General features: G+C 50.3%; 2 protein-coding genes and 1 non-coding gene across 5 annotated transcripts in view; all 3 read right to left on the reverse strand.

Annotated features, from left to right (window-relative positions):
• Nucleotides 1-5,740, reverse strand: part of STX5 (syntaxin 5) — a 28,384-nt gene extending 22,644 nt beyond the window's left edge. The window contains exons 1-5 of one of the 3 annotated variants that reach the window (XM_032641908.1): nt 5,601-5,740; nt 4,674-4,917; nt 3,564-3,634; nt 3,355-3,410; nt 3,166-3,236 (exon numbers count right to left, since the gene is read on the reverse strand). In XM_032641908.1, coding sequence (XP_032497799.1) covers nt 3,166-3,236; nt 3,355-3,410; nt 3,564-3,634; nt 4,674-4,898 — 423 coding nt within the window. In that variant the 5' untranslated portion in view covers nt 4,899-4,917; nt 5,601-5,740. The remainder of the gene's footprint in view (nt 1-3,165; nt 3,237-3,354; nt 3,411-3,563; nt 3,635-4,673; nt 4,918-5,600) is intronic. The other 2 variants (XM_032641910.1, XM_032641911.1) reach the window with 2 other exon arrangements.
• Nucleotides 5,741-6,606: 866 nt separating this feature from the next.
• On the reverse strand, nt 6,607-12,289 carry WDR74 (WD repeat domain 74). The gene is given in 12 exon segments (XM_032641767.1): nt 6,607-6,833; nt 7,099-7,155; nt 7,240-7,385; nt 7,853-7,908; nt 7,991-8,091; nt 9,179-9,280; nt 9,460-9,606; nt 9,744-9,819; nt 11,814-11,935; nt 12,021-12,095; nt 12,097-12,128; nt 12,207-12,289. Coding segments are annotated over 12 exon segments (1,158 nt in total). The 5' UTR covers nt 12,271-12,289; the 3' UTR covers nt 6,607-6,653.
• Nucleotides 12,290-14,301: 2,012 nt separating this feature from the next.
• On the reverse strand, nt 14,302-14,492 carry LOC116758866. The gene has a single exon (XR_004351255.1). It is a non-coding gene; the product is annotated as a U2 spliceosomal RNA (small nuclear RNA).
• Nucleotides 14,493-19,661: the final 5,169 nt, after the last annotated feature.

Consider the following 19,661-nt stretch of genomic DNA (forward strand, 5'->3'; position numbering starts at 1 on the left):
AAAGCTTGCCGCCCCAGGACAGCGAAGTCCAGGGAAAGACCAGAGGAAGAAGAGGAGGGGGAGGGGGAAGAGGTCAAAAGTAGTGAGCTCAAGATACAGGCTAAGAAAAAAACTAGATTAGGGGCTTCCCTGGCGGCACAGTGGTTAAGAATCCACCTGCCAATGCAGGGGATGAGGTTCGAGCCCTGGTCCGGAAGAACCCACATGCCGCGGAGCAACTAAGCCCGTGTGCCTCAACTACTGAGCCTGCGCTCTAGAGCCTGCGAGCCACAATTACTGAGCCCACGAGCCACAACTACTGAAGCCCGCGCTCCTAGAGCCCGTGCTCTACAACAAGAGAAGCCACTGCAATGAGAAGCCCATGCGCTGCAACGAAGAGTAGCCCCCGCTCGCCGCAACTAGAGAAAGCCCGCGGGCAGCAACAAAGACCCAACGCAGCCAAAATGTAAATAAATAAATAAAAGTTAAAAAAAAAACCACCAAAAAACTAGATTAGACAACTTCTAGAGTCCCTCCAATAGTACCCCCAGTTAGTATTCCTCCAATTAGTAACCTAGCCCCAAAGATTCTCTCGAGACCCCTGGACAATTTCTGCTGCTGACTGCTCTGTCCCTTCAGAGTTAATGGAGCCTGCTCACAGCCATGTGTCCAAAACTGCATTCCAGGTTTTTCCCCCATAAAATCTCCTCCCCCCGGAACTTAGAAAATGGCACCACTCCCCACTTAGTTGCCCAAGCTAGAAGCTTCTAAGTCACATACTGACATCTCCTTAACCCAACCTATACGCCACAGCACCACCATAACCTACGCTGAGCGTTTACTACATACTCAGCGCTTTGTGAACAGAACAGCAGTCTCGGGTTTGAGTACTGTGCGCCATGCAACCTGCTAAGCAGCTTATGACTTTCTCTTAACATAGAAAACAACTCTTAATTACCCCCCCCAGTTATTCCCCCTTCCTTCTTTGCCACTTTGGTAAATGGCACCACCGCTCACCAGGTGAGAAAACCTTAAGAAATCATCCTCAATTCCTCTCTCTTCCCTTAATCCACAAGGAACCCACAAAGAACCCAGCTGATTCCAACATATACTCTGAATGTGTCCACTCATCTCCTTCTCTAACAAAGCTACCCTAGTCCAAACTGTCCTCTCTCTAAAAATTGCCCAGAGCCTCCTAAGTGATCTTCCTTTTAGAATTTGCCCCTACAATCCACTTTCCACACAACCACCAGAGTGACCTTCTAAACCAAAAATAGTGCATGTCATTCCCCTGCTTCAAAATCTTCCAAGACCTTCCCACTAAATTTAGTACACGATCCAAATTCCTCACCTAGCTTACACTGGCTATGTGGTCTCACCCCACTCACTCCTCTGATCTCACCCCCCCACACACACAGGCCTCCTTCTCACTGGCTGTGTTGCAGCCACACTGGCCTGTTTCACAGCCTTTCACATCAAGGTTGCCCAGGCCTCGGGGCCTTTCCCTTTGCTATTCCCACTTTCTGGAATGTGCCCCCGTCAGATCTCTGGATGACCAACTTTCTCCTTACCATTCAGGTCTCTATGTCCCTTCCTCAGCCAAACCATCCTAGATCACCCCATGTAAAGTAGGCCCCTACCCTGAGGAACTCACTCACCTCATTTCTTTAATAGGATGTGCTGCTACCTGAAACTGTCTTTTGTTTGCTTGTATAGTGTCTAGTTCACCCATTCAGCAAGGAAGTTGCCAAGGGCAGGGACCGCATTTGTCTTGTTCACTGCTGAATCCCCAGAACCAGGCAGCCAAAGTCACTCAATAATGTGAGTGATTGAAAAAATAAACTAATAAATCCTTGTAACAACCCTGTGAGATGGGTACTGTTATTATCCCCTTTCTATTTATAAGGGAACTGAAGCTCAGAGTAGTTGGGTAGCTTACGCAAGGTCACACCATGATTGGTGAGCCTGGGATTTGAAGTCTGTCTAAATCCAGTCAGTGGTTCTTAAATGCCTATGCGATAATGCCCCAGTAATTAACGGAACCCTCTCTTTTCTACTCAGCACAGCATCTCCTGAATGTGTCTGCCCTTTGGCCTCTGCCATAATCATCTTCATACAGGAGAACTGCACAAGCCTCCTCCCTAGCGTCTCTGACCGTTCATGCTCCAGGGTGTTCCTTTTTCCCCCATGGTCATTCAATTTCTCATTTTATTCTTATTACATTGTTCTGGGAAAGAAACAAATAACACTGTTAGAACTGCTATACTAGGGTCTTGCAGACAGAATTGGAATCCAGGTTCTAATCGTCTTTGCAGCCCACACACTTCAGAGTGATTCCACACGCCTTAGCAAGCCCCCATGAGGATCTTCACAGACAGCTACCAGTCTACCTCTTCAGCCTCATTTGCTGCCAATCACTCAATTCAATCAACAAATACTGAGTACCTAATACATGCCAGACACTGCTACAGGCATTTGGGATACATCCATGAACAAACAGAAAGAAAAATCTCTGCTCTTATGGTATTAGCACTTTTTTTTTCTTTTTTTGAGGAAGATGACTTAAGTGGGAGAAAACAAACAATAAACATAAGTTAATTATAGAGACCATTAGAATGTAACAAGTGCTATAAAAAAGAAAATAGTGCAAGATAAGCGAGATCAGAGTTGGTTGCTGGGGTAGTAAACAGCATGGTGACAGTAGGCCTCCCTGAGCAGGTGATATCTGAGCAAAAACTCGAACTTTCCCTTTTATAAGACATGCTTCTGCACACACTGTTTCCTTTGTCTGGCACGTTCTTCCACTGCTTCTCCACAAGCCTTGAAACCAGCTCAGATGTCACATCCTCAATAAAATCTTTCCCAGTGTCCCCAGACTATCTCATTCATCTTTTCATAAGATCTTTTCTGTACCATTTGCCTCCTATCCATTGTAAGTGTGAGTTTATGGGGCTGGATACCTCTTCTAGACAGTAAGCCCTTGAAGGCAGGTATCTTGCCTCGTAATGTTTGTGTGGCAAGTGCCCAGCACGGTGCTTTGTACACAGTAGATGATCACTGACACACTGGATGAGCGGGATGTTTGGGGCTGGCTCTAGAAACTTTTCTCTGGGACCCTAGAGCAAGGGAAAATGACGGAAGTGATCCAATTGAAATGCTGGGCTCTGCCGATCACTAGTCGCTCACCTGTTTGATAATGTAAGTTAGCTCCTCAATTTCCACTGCTTTATCATCAAAGAGGGACTTGCGCTTTGCCACTGCAGAGACAAACAAGAAGTCACGACAGGTGAGGCTGAAGACCAGGCTCAGGGAGTATGGTTCCTCCGCCCTCCTGGGTTCACTGCCCCAGTTCTGAAAGGCCCCGAGAACACTCACAGATTGTCAGCTTCTCCAGCTTGGCAAATGTGTTGCTGAGGTCTTTCCCAATGCGCCTGCAAACGAGCATTAATGGGAACACTGCGGGAAGGGAAGGAGAGGGCCTTTCCCACATTAGCACCAGCACAACCAATCCCAGTCCTCACGGCCAAGGTCACCACAGGCAAGGCCACCTCTCCTCAGACACCACATAACTTCTCTCAACTCACTTGGCCATGAGGGTGAATTCACTGCGCTGCCGGACGGCACGCAGAGTTCGCTTGTTTGTCTGGATTCCATTCTGAAAAGCAACGTCAAGAGGTAAAACTTTAGTTTTCCCTCCCCATTTCCAGCTTTCACTGTTTCCTCAGTGAAAACTGTTTCCTCACTGTTCCTCAGGTGTCTACTAAACTCACCCTCTAACACTAGTGGCATCCTCCACCAGACAGTCCATACAGGTAGACCTGGGTTCAAATCTAGGTGCCACCTCTTACTACATGGGGAGCTTGGGGCAAGCTGCTTAAACCATTCTGAATCTCTACTTCCTCTTCTGTAAAATGAAGACAATCCACACACCTCTTGTTCTTGCTAAGATTAAAAAACCTAAGGGTTGTAAATTATTTTAGCCACATACCAGGTCCATTCTAAGCACTAAATAAATGGTAACTAGTATTACCATTCTATTCCTCCAATCCGGGAATCAGAGAGGATAAATGTAAAACTCTTGGAGATCGTACAGAAGAGAAGCTAACAAGAGCTGACCAGTAAAAATATTTTAAATTACATTTATTCAGGTTCCACTTGGATTCAGAAAGTCTGGACCAAGACAAATCTAATTTTTAAAAAAGCACTCCAAAGTGGTTTTGATTAAAACTACTTATTTAGAAACCTTCCTTCATTTTACAGATATAAAACCTGAGATCCAACTAGATTAACTTCTGTGTTGTCACAGAGCAAACTTGGTAAAATTATACTGGAACTAGAATTCAAAGTGCTTGTCTCTGAGCTAAAAGCTCTTTCAAGAATCTGTTCCTTATCCAAACCAAATATACTCGCAGCCACCTCTTGCGCTGAGATATTCCTTCCAGAATAGCAACCCTACGCTCAGGGAATTCCTGATTTAAAAAAAAAAAAAAAAAAAAAAAAAAGCCTAGATCCTTACCTCTAGATTAGCTAGCCCACCTCTTCTCTGTTGCTTGGTAGATCCTACCACCCTCCCCAAGCTGGACCAGTTCTCCATCGGGCTCCCCCAAGAATTACTTCAACCAACGGTGCTGGAGCACCGCCTCTGCCAGGTCTGAGTATGAGTCACTCTTGCCTTTCCCACTCCAGGTCCTTACCTGACGGCTCTGCAGGGACTTGCAGGCAGACAGGAACTCCTGGGTCCGATCCCGGCAGGACATGGTGTCGGGAAGGGGAGGGACCAGGGCCACTGGGGGGGGCAGAGGGGCGATGTCGCTGCTGCTACTGCCAGCAGTTGCAGGGGACAGGACCTGTGTCTTTGAGAGACCCAGGTAGACACCCTGATCCGTGTTCTTAGACCCGTAGCGTTTCCGCGGGATCATTGAGACGCATAACCTTGGACTGTGGTGGAGGGGAGAGTGTCATTCCCCAGGCAGCCTCCTTCCCCACAAATCCCCCCCAACCAGATCCTCGGGGCCCCTTTGCACTTGGCACGGACTTTCGCGCCCGAAGCCACCCGCAGATCCTGGGGCCGACCCGCAGCGGGAAGGACCCCGCTTCTTCTCTGGCCCAAGCCGTCCGGCTCCTCAGACTCTTCTTCCAACTTGGTTCTGGCGGCCAGAGCGCGGGCCGGGCCCTGAAGTAGAGGCAGGGCCAGAGCCAGGTCCTGTGGCTCCGAAGCTCCAGTCCGGCCCGTGCAACTGCCCTAGGCCCTAAGTGGGCCCTCTCGTATCCACGGGTTCCTCCGACTCGTCAGGGAGAAACGCTGACGGACCTCCTGAGAGGGACACACTTCGGTGGGCGGAGGGGGGAAATCTCTAGGTGTTTATTTGAAGCAGGAAGTACCACCCTCGCCTCGCCTAAGTCCCACCGTCTGGAGGACTGCAACCACTGATTAGCTAAGGCCGACGTCTGTCTCAACAGGGGCTTTCCTGATTGGACGGCGACGTATTCGCTCACTTCGAGCCGGGCCGGCAGGACTTGCCCGCTTGCCTCTGGTTCCCTTCCCCCCAGCCCGCGCCGTCCCCGGAAAGAGCTGCCCAGAGCAGACACTGCGGTCAGACCCCTCTTAGAGCGTGTCCTACCTCCTCTCTGCCGCCTGGCGCCGCCGCCGCCACTGCCACAATCTCCCGGGTCGTCACCGCCTTCTCCCCGGGAACCGAAGCCGCCGAAACCCGACCAAAGACTAGAAGCCGCCACGTCACCCACACATAACCCCACCCCCGGTGACGAGCGGGCGGTGCCACGCCTTTTCAAGCCCGGCGACCCGAGAGACGCGCCCCTGCACCCAAACGCTAATGCAACTCCGCTCTCCCATTGGCTAGGCCGCAACCGTGGCTCCGCCCCCAAGGAACGGGAGCCTGGGGCCCAAGGGAATGGGCCAGCCTCGGGGGAGGAGCCTTAAAGAGCCCGCAGCCCTGGTGGTGCCCGCGCCCTGTGTGCGCAAAGCGAGCCTTGGAGGCACAAGCTCTCAGGCAGGTACAAGTTAGAAACTTTATTCTCTGGAGGGAGGCTGGGGCGGACTGAGAACAGGGCTGGGGTCACCCCTTCTCCGGGCTCCTCCTGGATCCCCTCCCGGTTGCACTCCTGGAACGTACACGCCTGCTTTGGATTTTGGACTGATTGCCTCTTGCTTGACCGCGAGGAGCCCCGACGGCTGAACAGGGAGAGCCGCCGCCACAGCACAGTGATCAGAAGCCTTTCGTGCGACCTGAGATTCCGGTTTTCCGCCGGGTCTGCATCGACCCCTTCTTTGCCTGCGAGGATGCGAGGCCGCTGAGCTCTATCCTCCCCAGTCCAACCTCTGGGTGGTCCATCGCGCACTCCCGGCTCCCTGAACACCCTTGTGTGTCTCCGGTCCCACCTTCCTGAACTTCCTGTGACCCGGCCTCCTTGGCCTGCTCACCCGAAGTCTGAAAGTCCTTGCCTTGGCAGCAGCCCATGGCCCCACGCGCGGCCCCCGCACTCGGTTCCACCCACGCCAGCCCGCCGACTCCCGGCCCTGCTTTCGTGACAGCAGATACCCCCCATCACCCCAGCTCAGGGAGCAGCCGCCACTCTTTCCTTTCTGCCAACACAAAAGGTTCAGGGTCGTGGTAGGTATTAAGCTGTTTATTTACAACGTGAGCACAAGCTCTTCAGGAGCTGGTGGACCCAGGCCTCTTCTTCTTTCTCTGTCTGGTTTGGAGGGCGCCTTGGGACTGCTCCAAATCGGGGAGTTTCCGCTTGGCAGCCGCCTCCAAGGAGGCCCAGAGTTCATCTGTCTCTGTGTCTTCTAAGGGCACCTTGTTGGGCTCTTGAGGCTCGTGGGGTTCATCCTGGTGAGTGGGAGAAGAGCTTAGGAGTCAGACCCACAGGGAAGGGGAATAATTCCTCCAGGCACCACCCCTTTTATTTCCTGCTCCTGGAAACCATGTCCATCCATGTGCCTATTTCACCCTTGGCAGTGACTCTTTTAGGACTACACTTGGCAGATGGATGGACAGTCCCAGGTCTGAGTTCCAGCTGCTTCCCTTTCCTCTTCACAGGGAAGTCCTCACACCTGTGCCCTTAGCTCCCACATTCCCAGACCCAACTGCTTACCTCCCAGTTATCCCTGCCTGACAACAGGAGGCAGTTCAGTTGAGATTTGAGGTAAACCTGCAAAAGATGAGGGACCTTAATGGGCCAAGCCTGCAGAAATAGAAACATGAATCCAGGGAACAGGAGGCAGCAGGCTCTCACCTTATGGTCCAGGCCCCGTGGATTCCGGATCCTGTGTACCCTCAAGACTCTGTCCAAGCCACAGGAGGCTAGAAGGGGCTTTGAAGGGTGGCACTGCAACCCTCGGACGCTGCCCGCCAGCCCCTTCAGACAGACCAGTAGGCGCCCTAGAGAAAGTGGTAGGAATCAGTGCTAGCTGGCCAGCCAACAACCATTTATTGAGTGTTTACTGTTCATATCACTTTATGTTTCAACATTTAATCCTCATTTAACATAACGCTGAGATGGCAGTTACCATTAATATCTCCATTTTTCACGTGAAGGAACTAAGGCACGGAATTGACAAAGTAATTTGTCTAAGGTCACACAGCTTATGGCAGAACCAGGATTTGAACACGGGCAATCTGGCACCTGAAAGAGGGCTCAACAGCTCCACTGCACCCCGTCAGAGGGAATCCTGCCCTTCCTCCCCACCCCTTCCCCTCCCGCAAGGCTCCCTAGTCCGCTCACCCCTCCCCCTCCCCCAAGGCTCCCTAGTCCGTTCACCCCTCCCCCTCCCGCAAGGCTCCCTAGTCCGGCCACCCCTCCCCCTCCCGCAAGGCTCCCTAGTCCGCTCACCCCCTAGTCCACTCACCCTGCCGAAGGTCAATTTCTGCCAGCTGCCCATGAGTGTTCCCCACAATCACCGAACTGAGGAGATCAGAGGCACATGGGGTCAGCAGGGGCCCCCTGGAGTCCTTCCCAAGCCCCACTTTGCCCTCTAAACACTCACTTGCCCCCAGGAGTGAGAGTCATGGCTGTCAGTGGGTACTCTCCGTAGGTGGCCTCGAGGACCGGCCTGCGCTGGGGGGAGGCTGGATCATAGACACGGACCTGGAGGAAGGCTGAAGCATCACCAACAGTACCCGCACTCCACATATGCCCTCTGGCTCCTCCACATCTTCATCCCCTCCTCATACACTGCTTTGTTTACAGCCCACTCTTTCAGAGAAACTCTCATTTGAAATGCACTCCTCTTCTCTGTGTGTTGGGGGGTAGAGGAGAGACAGCTGCTAAGGAGCGTGAACACACAGGGCTGAGGAGAGAGGTCCCCCAGCCTGGAGGCGGCAGCATTCCCATGGTCTGCATGCATGAGCGTTCCATCCCCCCGTACTCCCCTCTTGGGATGGAAAAGCAAGTCAGTCCAACTGTCAAGAGTTGCTGAATTTCAAGCAGAGAAAGACGTTAAGTCTCAACAGGGAAGAGAGAGGAAGCCCTCGTATGTGTTCTGAGCAGAGGCGTCTCACCAATAGCAGACTTCAATATGTAGGAGCAAAGGAAACAGGGCAAATACAGCCACCCAGGTCTTAGAACTTCACGTAAGACCAGCTGGGAATTCCCTGGCAGTCAGTGGTTAGGACTCTGTGCTTCCACTGTAGGGGACACGGGTTTGATCCCTGGTCGGGGAATTAAGATCCCGCATGCAGCGCAGGGCAGTCAAAAAAGAAGAGAGAGAGAAAGACCCACTGAAAAGATCCCCATGTGGACCTTTCCCGTAAAGCTGAGGAGCTGAGGCCAGTTAGTAGAGGGTCAGGCTTGGGTCCGAAAGCAAATCAGAGGCTGCATCAGGACCAGAACTCAGTTCTCTTGATACCCAGCTCACGTCTTCTCATGACACCTGAACCATGTGATTCTACTATGAAGGGGACACTCCCTTCTTTTCTCTTCCAGGTGGGAGGAAAAGGAAGAATCACAGTTCAGGGAACTCCTTCCTAGAATGTAGTAAGAGAAGATCAGCGGCTCAGCCATTGGGCTGGAACAGACGGGGGAAGTCATCCCTCTTCTGGGAGCTCAGGGATGGAAGAAGGATGGCAAGCAGGGCGGCTGTGCCGAATGGTGGGGACCGAGCCTGCACAGCAAGGCTGTTTCTCCAGGAGGCTGCTTAAGCCCAGAAAGAGATAGGGGTGGGGTGGTGCCTCACCTGGTGGTACCCTGTACAGGTGACAAGCTTCTGTGACTCAGGGAGGAACTGTATGTCCTGGTCCCAGATGGGAACCCGCAGGTCGAGCCAATCATTCCGTACCTGGTAGGGTGGGTAGATGGGGGACAGGGCTGTGGAGGGCTCAGTGTGCCCCTTCCTCCTGCCTTCTACCATTGTCCCCTAAAGCCCAGCTGGTCTCTGACATAGTGGCCTCAGACTCCCTGGACCTCGGAACCAGCCCCTCCCTGCCCCCCATCACCTCCCCCCCCCGCATCACTCACGTTCTTGGCCCTGAACACAGGCTCCTCAGAGCCCTGCAGGTCCCACACCTTCAGAGCATTCTCCTTCCCACCTGTGGCAACCATGTGGGGGCGCGCTGGGTCTTGGCGCATCCTACACACCCCAGGGCCCACCCTCAATTCCAAGAGCTGAAAAGAATGGAAGATGAGAGGGGAGATGAGAGTCGGTTCCAGATCCTTACTCCTCCTCCCGCAAAGCCTTCATCTGGCTCCTACCCTGGGCCCCACCTCCCCCAACCCTCAGGATCAGGCCAGGGGAGCCTCACAGGGTCAGAGGATGCCTCCTTGTCATTGTCATGCCAGACTCGAAGAATCCCAGAATCCACACATGTGATGAGGGTGCTGCCGGCAAAGGGAGGATAGAGTTAGGGTTGAAAAGAGGAGCAGGGTTGTTCTCTGGCCCCAGTCGACCCACGCCCAAATTCATATGAACTAGACTCCCTCCTACCAGCCCTGTTCCTTTTTTTTTTTTTTTTTTTTTTTTTGCGGTATGTGGGCCTCTCACTGTTGTGGCCTCTCCCGTTGCGGAGCACAGGCTCCGGACGCGCAGGCCCAGCAGCCATGGCTCACGGGCCCAGCCGTTCCGCGGCATGTGGGATCCTCCCGATCTGGGGCACGAACCCGCGTCCCCTGCATCGGCAGGCAGACTCTCAACCACTGCGCCACCAGGGAAGCCCCCTGTTCCTTTTTTTAAAAATATTTATTTATTTGGTTGCCCCGGGTCTTAGTTGCAGCAGGCGGGCTCCTTAGTTGCAGTTCGCAGGCTCCTTAGTTGAGGCATGTGAACTGCCAGTTGAGGCATGCACGTGGGATCTAGCTCCCCGACCAGGGATTGAACCCCGGCCTCCTGCACACAGGCCTGAACGTCCTGTGAGCATCAAGTCCTATCCACTGTGCCACCAGGGAGGTCCCATACCAGTCCTGCTCCTAAGGAAGCCTCTAGGTTACTCGGGTCTGGGCAGGGCTTGATGGCTGTTACTTAATTTCCTCAACAAGGTAAGGGTTTACCAGTCTCATAAGTGAGGAAACTGAAGCTCTGAGAAATTGAAAGATTTGCCACTCAGCTATAAATGTCAGCACCAGAGCTGGAAATCAAGTCTGATACTCCAAAACAGAGAGCCTTTGCTATTCCACAGCTACGTCTGGGGCACCTGGCCCTGCTAGTCTTTCTGAACCTTGAGTCAGTCACCAGAGGTCAGGATCAGTAGCTCTGAAAGGATTGAAATGGGACTGTTCTGGATTTAGTGTTCGGCCAAAACCAAACACCAGCTTCTTCCCTTAAGTTCCCTGTTCGGGGTTCCAATCTCTCCCTCAAAGTATGCGTCCCATGAAGCCCAAGCAAGTCTCTCTCCAGTATCGGTACAGTTCAAGCTTATACTCTTTCTCATATCTGCCCACCCTTCCCAACTCGGTTCAGGCTCTAGGCTTGCCTGGGCTGTGGCAACAGTCTCCCAACTGCTTTCTCTCCAATCCATCCTCCACATTCCTGCAGGCTCATAGCTCTGACCACAGCATTTCCTGCTCAAAAACCAGTAACTCCCCACCAGGTACAGAAGTGCAGATCTCTCGGCCTGGCACTTAAAGCCCTTTACCTTTAGTCCCAACCTACCTTGCCTATGTCATATTAAAATGCTTCCTCACAAATAATAGGAAAAAAAATAAAAAGGAAAAACGTTGCCTCGGCTTCAACCTTCAAATGCTATTTATCGTCCTTGTGATGTACCCTGTAGCCTAACACCAATCCTTGGCCTCTGCTCAGGAAGGAGCTTCTTTCTAGAATGCCCTTATTCCTTTCTCTACATTTCAAAATTCTACCCGTGCTTCAAGGGCCAGTTCCAACTTCTCACCCCCACAAAGCCTTCTCCACCTCACCTGTCAGAATTAACATCACCAAACCTACACAGTCTGCTCACAGCCTCTTTCTTCATCTTCGGAAGGAAGCTAGGCCTGCAACCTAGCACTTTCCTATCTTTTACTTTGGGAGCTTCACGACCTTGTTGGTGATTGTTAGCCCCCACTGAAAAACATACTCGAAACTTATTAAATGACGGGCTCAGGGTCATCCAAAAGATTATGGAGCCAAAAGAAAACCCTGTAGGCTGCAAACTGTATGAAGGCAGGTACTGTGTCTGGTTGACCTGAAGCCCTTGCATTTCGCCCAATGCCTATATACAACCCAGTAGGTGTTCAGTTAATGTTTGTTATAGGAATGAATGAACTTCGGCAGGACAAAGGCCCCTGTCATCTCAAGGTTGATCGCCATTATTCGGCCGTCCTACGGGAACCTCAAAGCTCTCCCTACGACCTGAGCGTTTCAGCAAGGGGCTCGGTCTTACCCGTCGACTTGGGCGAGGCCTCGGAATATGCCCTCCCCTCCGGAGCAGTGCCTCTGACCCTGGAACCTGCCCTCCTCGGTGCTGAAGTTCTTCACTGTCCCATCCGCACAGCCCACCAGGATCTGCGAGCAGAGGAGGGCAGAATGGCGAGAAGAAGGAGGCGGCCGTGCCCCAGGCCCCTCGCTCCGCCTGCCAGCGGCTGCGCACCTGAGTCTCGCCGCCCGCGCCCCAACACAGGGCGCTCACCGCCTCCTCGCGCCGCGGCTGTCCCGACGGCGTGAAAGTTGGCCGCTTGTTTGCGCTGAAGGTTCACGCCTGTGGAACACGGACGTTAGTCGCGCCAATGTCCCCAAACGGCGACCCCCGCCCCTGGTTCCCGCCCCCGCCCCCCACCTTTCAGGATGCCGGTGTCGGTGCCGACCCACACATGATTCCAGCGTGCTGCCGCAGCAGCCATAGCTGAGTCCCGGAACCTACGGCTCACACTTCCGGCGCAGCAGGTGCGTCACCAGCGCGCGCGGAGTCCGACCCAGTGGAATGCGGTTTCCGGGAGTTAAACCGCAACAGTTAAAAAAACAAAAATCCCTTTGCGCGCCAGTTGCTTTCGCTTTTACATCTCCAGAAACCTGGAGATGTTTCTTGTGGAGATCTGAACAGTAACTTGACCATTTTACACTTCGAGTGAAGCGTATCCTAACTGAACCGCGATGCCGGGTCTAGGCATCCGTAGTCCGTTTCCCTACCCCAAAGCATCAATATTTCCTGTACCCGACAAGGTAAGAGACCATTTCAGAAATGATTGAAACGCTAGTGAAGCGGCGGGCTTCAACTTCGAGTATGAAAAGACAAAAAGGGGACTTCTGTGGTGGCGCAGTAATCAAACAACCGCCTGTCAATGTAGGGACACAGGTTTGAACCCTACGCCGGGAAAATTCCTACCGGCTATGGAGCAACTAAAGCTCGTGTGCCGCAAGTACTGAGTCTGCGCTCTGGAGTCCGCGTGCCACCACTACTGAAGTCCGCCGCCTGAAGCCCGTGCTCAGCAACAACAGAAACCTGCGCAATGCGAAGGCCCCGCACCACAACGAAGAGTAGTTGCCGCTCGCAGCAACGGATAAAAACCTGCGTGCAGCAATGAAAACCCAAAGCAGCGTAAAAGAAAAATAATTAAATGAAGGAAAACACAACACGAATAGTGTTTGGGAAAACGAAGAGACACTCTTACGTATGTCCTTTTGGAAAAGTAAGGTAGGGCATTGCTCTCCCTCACGTTGAGGTTTGGTGATCGTAAAAATCAACTCACAGTGAAAAAACTGCAGAATTAACACTTCTCAGAATAAAATGCAACTTAGAAAATAACATAACGATTCCCTTTATGGAGTGACGTACGGAGAAGTGTTGTTTCCTGAAATCAAAGCTTTTGAGAAATTTTGCTGTTTTAAACTACGTCGGTAAGAATAAAGGACCCCACTGTGGCCCGCCAGATTTGACTCCTGAAGAGAGAAGCAATCTTTGTTTTCGACTGCGGTAGAGAACTGGCGGTAGGAGTGCGAAGAGTAACATTTCGCCCTTGTTCTTGGCTTTGCATTACCGAGAAAAGAACACTCTCAATCTAGTTCAATCCAGACCAAAAGCCGGTGCTCGGATTCCTCCATTTTGTACGGAACTTACTGGAGTACTTAATATTCTTTCTGATGGCTTTTTAAAAACTTGCTTTATTATATTTTTTTAAAAACTTGCTTTATTTTTTATTGCGTTGCATCTCCACTCCTGCACGCGGACGGCGACCGAGAATTATTCTTTGTTGTGAGGGTGGTGTGCGGCTTTCTCATCCTAGAGTTGCCCTTGTTGTATGGAGTACGAACTATACGGGACGCGGTTCAACAGTTGCGGTGTTGAAGCAAAACCTTCGTGGGGAGATCTGTGCGGGTTAAGACTCAAACCCGCGTCAGCGGGGGTAGATTTATGTTACTGCAATGACAGAAGCACCGAAAACAGTTTGAAAAATAATCGCAGTTGTCTCATGATGGTGGTTCCTACACGGCTTTCCTGCAATACACTTCTTCATTCGTGGCCCGCAAAACAGAATCTCTCGTAAACACGAGTTCTCAAAATGAAAAAAAAAAAAAAAAACAAGCACCTCAGAATTCTTGTAACTATGCATATTTTGTTGGTTCTTTCGTATTTTTCGGAGAATTTAGAGTTTTCGTAGAAGGGGGCTTTAAACAGTGTCACCGACTTCGTATTTTGCACAGCAGGTAACAGACATACGAAAAATGGCGTATGACACCAGCTTAAAAAAAGCGTTATGTGTTATCTAATATAGAATTATATGAACCACAAATCTCCCCTTATAAACAGATTTCGTAAAAACTAGGTAAAAGATGAAAGCTTAACTTCCATAAAAACAGCTTTCGTGTATTCTAAACAGCAAAGTACTTGAACTACTATGTTCTTTTCTTTTGACAGCCAAGAATTATCCCCCGAAGGGGACTGCACCGTTCCTGGAAGTACTGCAATACCAGGTCGATGCGTGGAGTGGACGGAGCAAGCTCCTATTCCATCTCCTAATTCCAAAAATCCATTTAATATATTGTCCTCGGATAGAGGACGTATCAGATATTAAACTGATAAGAACAGATACTACACTTGATCTTAGCCAAAAGGCCGAGAAGCGATACCGGTAAGTTTCGCTGCCGGCCAGCGTTACTCTTGCTATAGCTTTTACGGTTGTGGTGACTTTTATGGCCTAACCATTAGACTTTTCTTAATGTGTAATCTTGCTTAAAACAAATTCTTAATTATTTTTGCTTCATAATGATAACTAAATTTTTGGAAATAGACCTTAAACAAGGTTTTTACTGCTTCGCCTTCCTGCTCAAACTCTGTGTGTTTTGCATAAACCCGCCCCTCTGCTCTTTCACTTTCTGGGGATTGGTCCACATAACTAGACGTGATATCAATGGCCGCGTCGTACTTTTGCTCAGAGACTGTGGCGTCCGTCTCCAGCCTTAAGGCTTTTAGGCGCTCCCTGGGGGCGGCAAGGCGGTGGTGTTCGTTAGTCTGTGGAAGAAGATGCAGGGCGGAGCCCTTCTCCCGGACATTTACTTGGAAAGGCCGCGGTTCCCGAGCACAGACTTAGGAGTTCAAAGAACCGAGTTGGAATCCATGCTTGCCAGTTCCTGATTTGGTGACTTGAGGCATGTTGCTTAGGCTCCCGTCTTCTCCTCTTTTAAATGGAGGAATTAATAACCTGCATTTAAGCGGTGGTTGTGAGAACTGAGGACACGCTGCTCTCGGCCCAGAGGTGACAGTGGAAGTTGGCTTATAGCCTGTGTTCCCCTCTCATCCTGGGGCTCCCGGCTCCCTTCTGCCCCTCCCGCCTCCTCGGCTTGTAACATCCACCCCCACCCCACTTACATCTTGCCCTTTGTACCATCCATCACCCACCGTCGGCCCCACAGCGGAGAAAAGATGGCCTGAGAAAGACGTTTCGGAGCCGCCTGATTCATAAACCCAGGGACCTGCGGTGGGAGTAGGGGTGAGGCAATGTAGGTCAAATTTAAAAGAATTGGTACTTTAGAGGCTCACAGCATAGCCCAGCTGTATGAAAGGGATTAATATCAGACTCTGGCTGAGAACGGGACTTGAAGTCCTGTTTGCTTGGAAACTGTGTTAATCTGAACGCGGAACGTTCTGTTCGAAACCCCCTTAACTGAGCTCTACAGCTGTTTATGTGTCAAAGTGACCGGCCTGGCTGAGATCCTTCAGGCAAGAGTGGGATGTTCTATTCTCACTGATATGATTTCAACTAGCAAAGTCTGATAATCTATGATTTTAGAGAATATGGTTTCTTACAATGTGTCCCTGTGAATAAACAGAAGCAGTTTCTACAAGCTCCCAAAATAAATCCAGAATCTCCAGGGAGGGGCCAAATTAAAGGTATGTGGTAGGCAGAATAATGCCCCTACATGCCCATGTCCTAATTCGTAGAATCTCTCATTATGTTACCTTACATGGCAGGCAAAGTGTACTTTGCAGATATGATTAAATTAAGAGTTTTGAGAAGGAGAGATCATTCTGGATTATCTGGTGGGCTCCATGTACGTAATCACAAAGATCACAGAGGGAGACAGGAGACTCAGTGTCAGAGTGATGATCTGATGAGCCATCATTGGCTTTGAAGATGGAAGGGAGTCATCAGTCAAGGAATGGAGGTGGCCTCTAGAAGCTAGAAAAGGCAGGAAAACATTCTCCCTTGGAGCCTCTAGAAAGAAATGCAGCCCTGTTAACACACCTTGATTTTAGCCCATTGAGACCCATTTAGGACTTCTGACCTCCAAAACTGTAAGATAATATATTTTTTTGTTTTAAGCCACCAAGTTTGTGGTAACTTGTTACAGCAGCAATAAAAAACAAAACAAAACAAAACAAACAACTAATACAGAAGCAAAAGCAAAATTCAATTTCTTTCAATTCTAACCTTCTCTAAATTCTGCAAGACCCAACCTGGGGCAGGCCACAGCCCCCTGGTGGAGCAGGCTTCAGTCTGTCCAGGCAGGCTGCAGCCAAGCATCCTGAATGCACAGATCTCTCGGCGGGCTTTTCCCTGTCGGGTCTCAGCTGTCAGGTCCTCCTCTGAAGCAAAGGCAAGTGGGGAGAGCTCTGTCACTCTCTTCTACTGTGACCCCCGCCTCTTGCTGCGTGGGTACAGGAGGCTGATAGTGGGGACTCCCCAGGAACTTGGAGATCTGTTTATTCACTGAGAGGCCATTTGTCCATTTGTTTATGCTTTTTGAGCAGATACCCTACAATGATGAGCAAAATCAGACATGGACCTTGCCTTCATGATGTTTAAGGTTTACTGGGGAAAAGTGAGAGAAGGCTCCTGTGATCCTCCAGGCAAGAGATGAAAGTGGCTTAGGGGGTGGGGTTGGGGTGGCTGTGGTGGCAGAGATGGAGAGAAGTGGAAGAAGTCACAAAGAGCCACTGGCTTTGATAACAAGCAAAGCAAGGCCAAGGGAATATTCTTTCCATATGGGTGCATTTAAATTTTGTAAGTTAATGTTTTATTTTCATGAAAATGGTATAAATTGTCAAGTAGTGTTCAAAGGTTTATAACAACAACTCTCCCCAATTTACAACCCCCTTTTAACTCTTTTTTTTTTTTTGGCCGCACCTACAGTGGAAGCTCAGAGTCTTAACCACTGGACCGCCAGGGAACCCCCATATTTATAAATTAATTGAACAATTTTAGACTTTTTTTTTGGTGCTCTTGAGAGGAAGATGTTATAAACTTAAAAACCAACATAATATGAAGCAGGTTGAAGAAATGCTTAGTCAGTCTGAAGAGGTGTTTAATTTTTATTGTATCACCCAACGCTTCTGAGAATCTGTTGAAGCTTTTCCCAAATAAATGCATAGTTGCCTTATACAATTTTGCATACAATTTCTGAGGAGATTCTTAGAGCCCCCTAAAGCCTGTTCACTAACCTACAAGTTAACAACCACAGCCCAAAAAAGATAGGAGGACCTGTCTGAAGGCATCCAAACACCTAAAAAGAGGCCACATCAACTGGAGGAACAGGATCTGGAGGTTCTGGAAGGCCCTGTAGGCAGGCCCACAGAGAGATAGCCTCGGCTCCCGGACTTAAGACTGGTTCCTCTGGGCCTACATCCCCTTGTGGCAACTCTGGGTTGGAGTCGGGCCAGAAAAGAGGGACCAGCTGACCTCTTGATCACCAACCCTACCCTCTTTGCTGATTTGTATTAGCTCCCTGGCTCCTAGGAATTCAAAATTTCTGCTCCTATTTACACTCTCTGCTGAAATGATCTTATCCAGTGCCCTGGCTTTCCCTCCCATCCGTCACCTGGTGATGACTGATTCCCAGCCTGACTAGTCTATGGTTTCATGCACGATTCCAGGTGCTTTATATGTATTAACAACATTAATAGAATAAGTAGTACTATCATCTTCCCTCTTTTACAGATGGAGAAACCGAGGCACAGCAGGTTAGGTGATGTAATTTTTTTTTTTTAAGATTTTTTTGATGTGGACTTCCCTGGTGGCGCAGTGGTTAAGAATCCGCCTGCCAATGCAGGGGACACAGGTTCGAGCCCTGGTCTGGGAAGATCCCACATGCCGCGGAGCAACTAAGCCCATGAGCCACAACTACTGAGCCTGAGCTCTAGAGCTCGAGACACAACTACTGAGCCCGCATGCCACAACTACTGAAGCCCGTGTGCCTAGAGCCCGTGCTCCACAACAAGAAGCCACCGCATGAGGAGCCCAGGCACCACAATGAAGAGTAGCCCCCGCTCGCCGCAACTAGAGAAGGCCCACACGCAGCAATTAAAACCCAATGCAGCCAAAAATAAATAAATTTTAAAAAGAAAGATTTTTTGACGTGGACCATTTTTCATTTTTTTATTTTTTATTTTTTTCGGTACGCGGGCCTCTCACTGTTGCGGCCTCTCCCGTTGCGGAGCACAGGCTCCGGACGCGCAGGCTCAGCGGCCATGGCTCACGGGCCCAGCCGCTCCGCGGCATGTGGGATCTTCCCGGACCGGGGCACGAATCCCCTGCATCGCCAGGCGGACTCTCAACCACTGCGCCACCATGGGAAGCCCATGTGGACCACTTTTTAAAGTCTTTATTGAATGTTACAATATTGCTTGTTTTATGTTTTGGTTTTTTGGCCGCAAGGCATGTGATAGTATAGCTCCCCAACCAGGGATCAAGCTTCTTTTTTTTTTTGGCTGCGTTGGGTCTTCGTTTCGGCGCACGGGCTTTCTCTAGTTGCGGCGAGCAGGGGCTACTTTTTGTTGCCTTTGCCGTTGCCGTGCTCGGGCTTCTCATTGTGGTGGCTTCTCTTGTTGCTGAGCACGGGCTCTAGGCTCACGGGCTTACTTACTTGCTCCGTGGCATCCGGACCAGGACTTGAACCCGTGTCCCCTGCATTGGCAGGAGGATTCTTAAACCACTGCGCCACCAGGGAAGCCCGACTCCTATTCTTTGTCGGCATTTATCTCAGGGTGCCTGAAAACTCAGCACTATTGACATTTTGTTTGGGGAGTTGGGGCTGTCCTATTAATTGTAGGGTGTTTAGCAGCATCCTTGGCCTCTACCCACTAGATAGTATAGCCTACCCACCACTCCCCACAAAAAACTGTGACAACCAGAAGTGTCTCCATTTTTTTTTGTTGTTTTTTTCCAGACATTTTTTAATGTTCCCCAGGGGGCAAAATCACACCTGGTTGAGAACCACTCTGCTATTTCAAATAACCTTGTTTGTTGGCTCTCATTCTGCCTCCTCCTCTTCCTCTAGAATGTAACCAAACATCAGTCAGCAAAAGCAAGAGCACGGCCTTGGCTCTCCCAGCAAGTACACTGCTATGTTTGGGATGGAGCAACATGTTGGCACTGCTGACACTTACTGAAGTGGGGAGACTGGAGAGGAACGACACGGAATCAAGGTCTGAATGTCTGACTGGTTATCAGGTCAGGGGCAGGTTGCAAAAGTCCAGGCTAGAAATATAGACTGAGTCGTCATTGTATGGAAGGACTATGAGGGTCCCCCTCATTTTGGAGCTCTCCCCCATTTCTCCAGATTGTCCCAGACTCAGTTCTTTCATCTCTTAAGTAACTGGGCCTTAATTTGAATTCCTATTTGCCACATGGTGAAAATATTGCTTGAGGAAGGCTTCATCATCTACCAAACACCTCTCATGGTGCTCTCTTCCCTCGGGTTTACAGGTCAGCACTGCAGGCTCTCTTACTGCTTGCAGTGCCTCATTCTCGGTTTGTCCTCTGCTGTTCCTCCCACCTTTAAATACAGGTGCTTCCCC

The sequence above is a fragment of the Phocoena sinus genome, chromosome 8 (assembly GCF_008692025.1).
Source record: "Phocoena sinus isolate mPhoSin1 chromosome 8, mPhoSin1.pri, whole genome shotgun sequence".
Lineage (NCBI taxonomy): Eukaryota > Metazoa > Chordata > Mammalia > Artiodactyla > Phocoenidae > Phocoena > Phocoena sinus.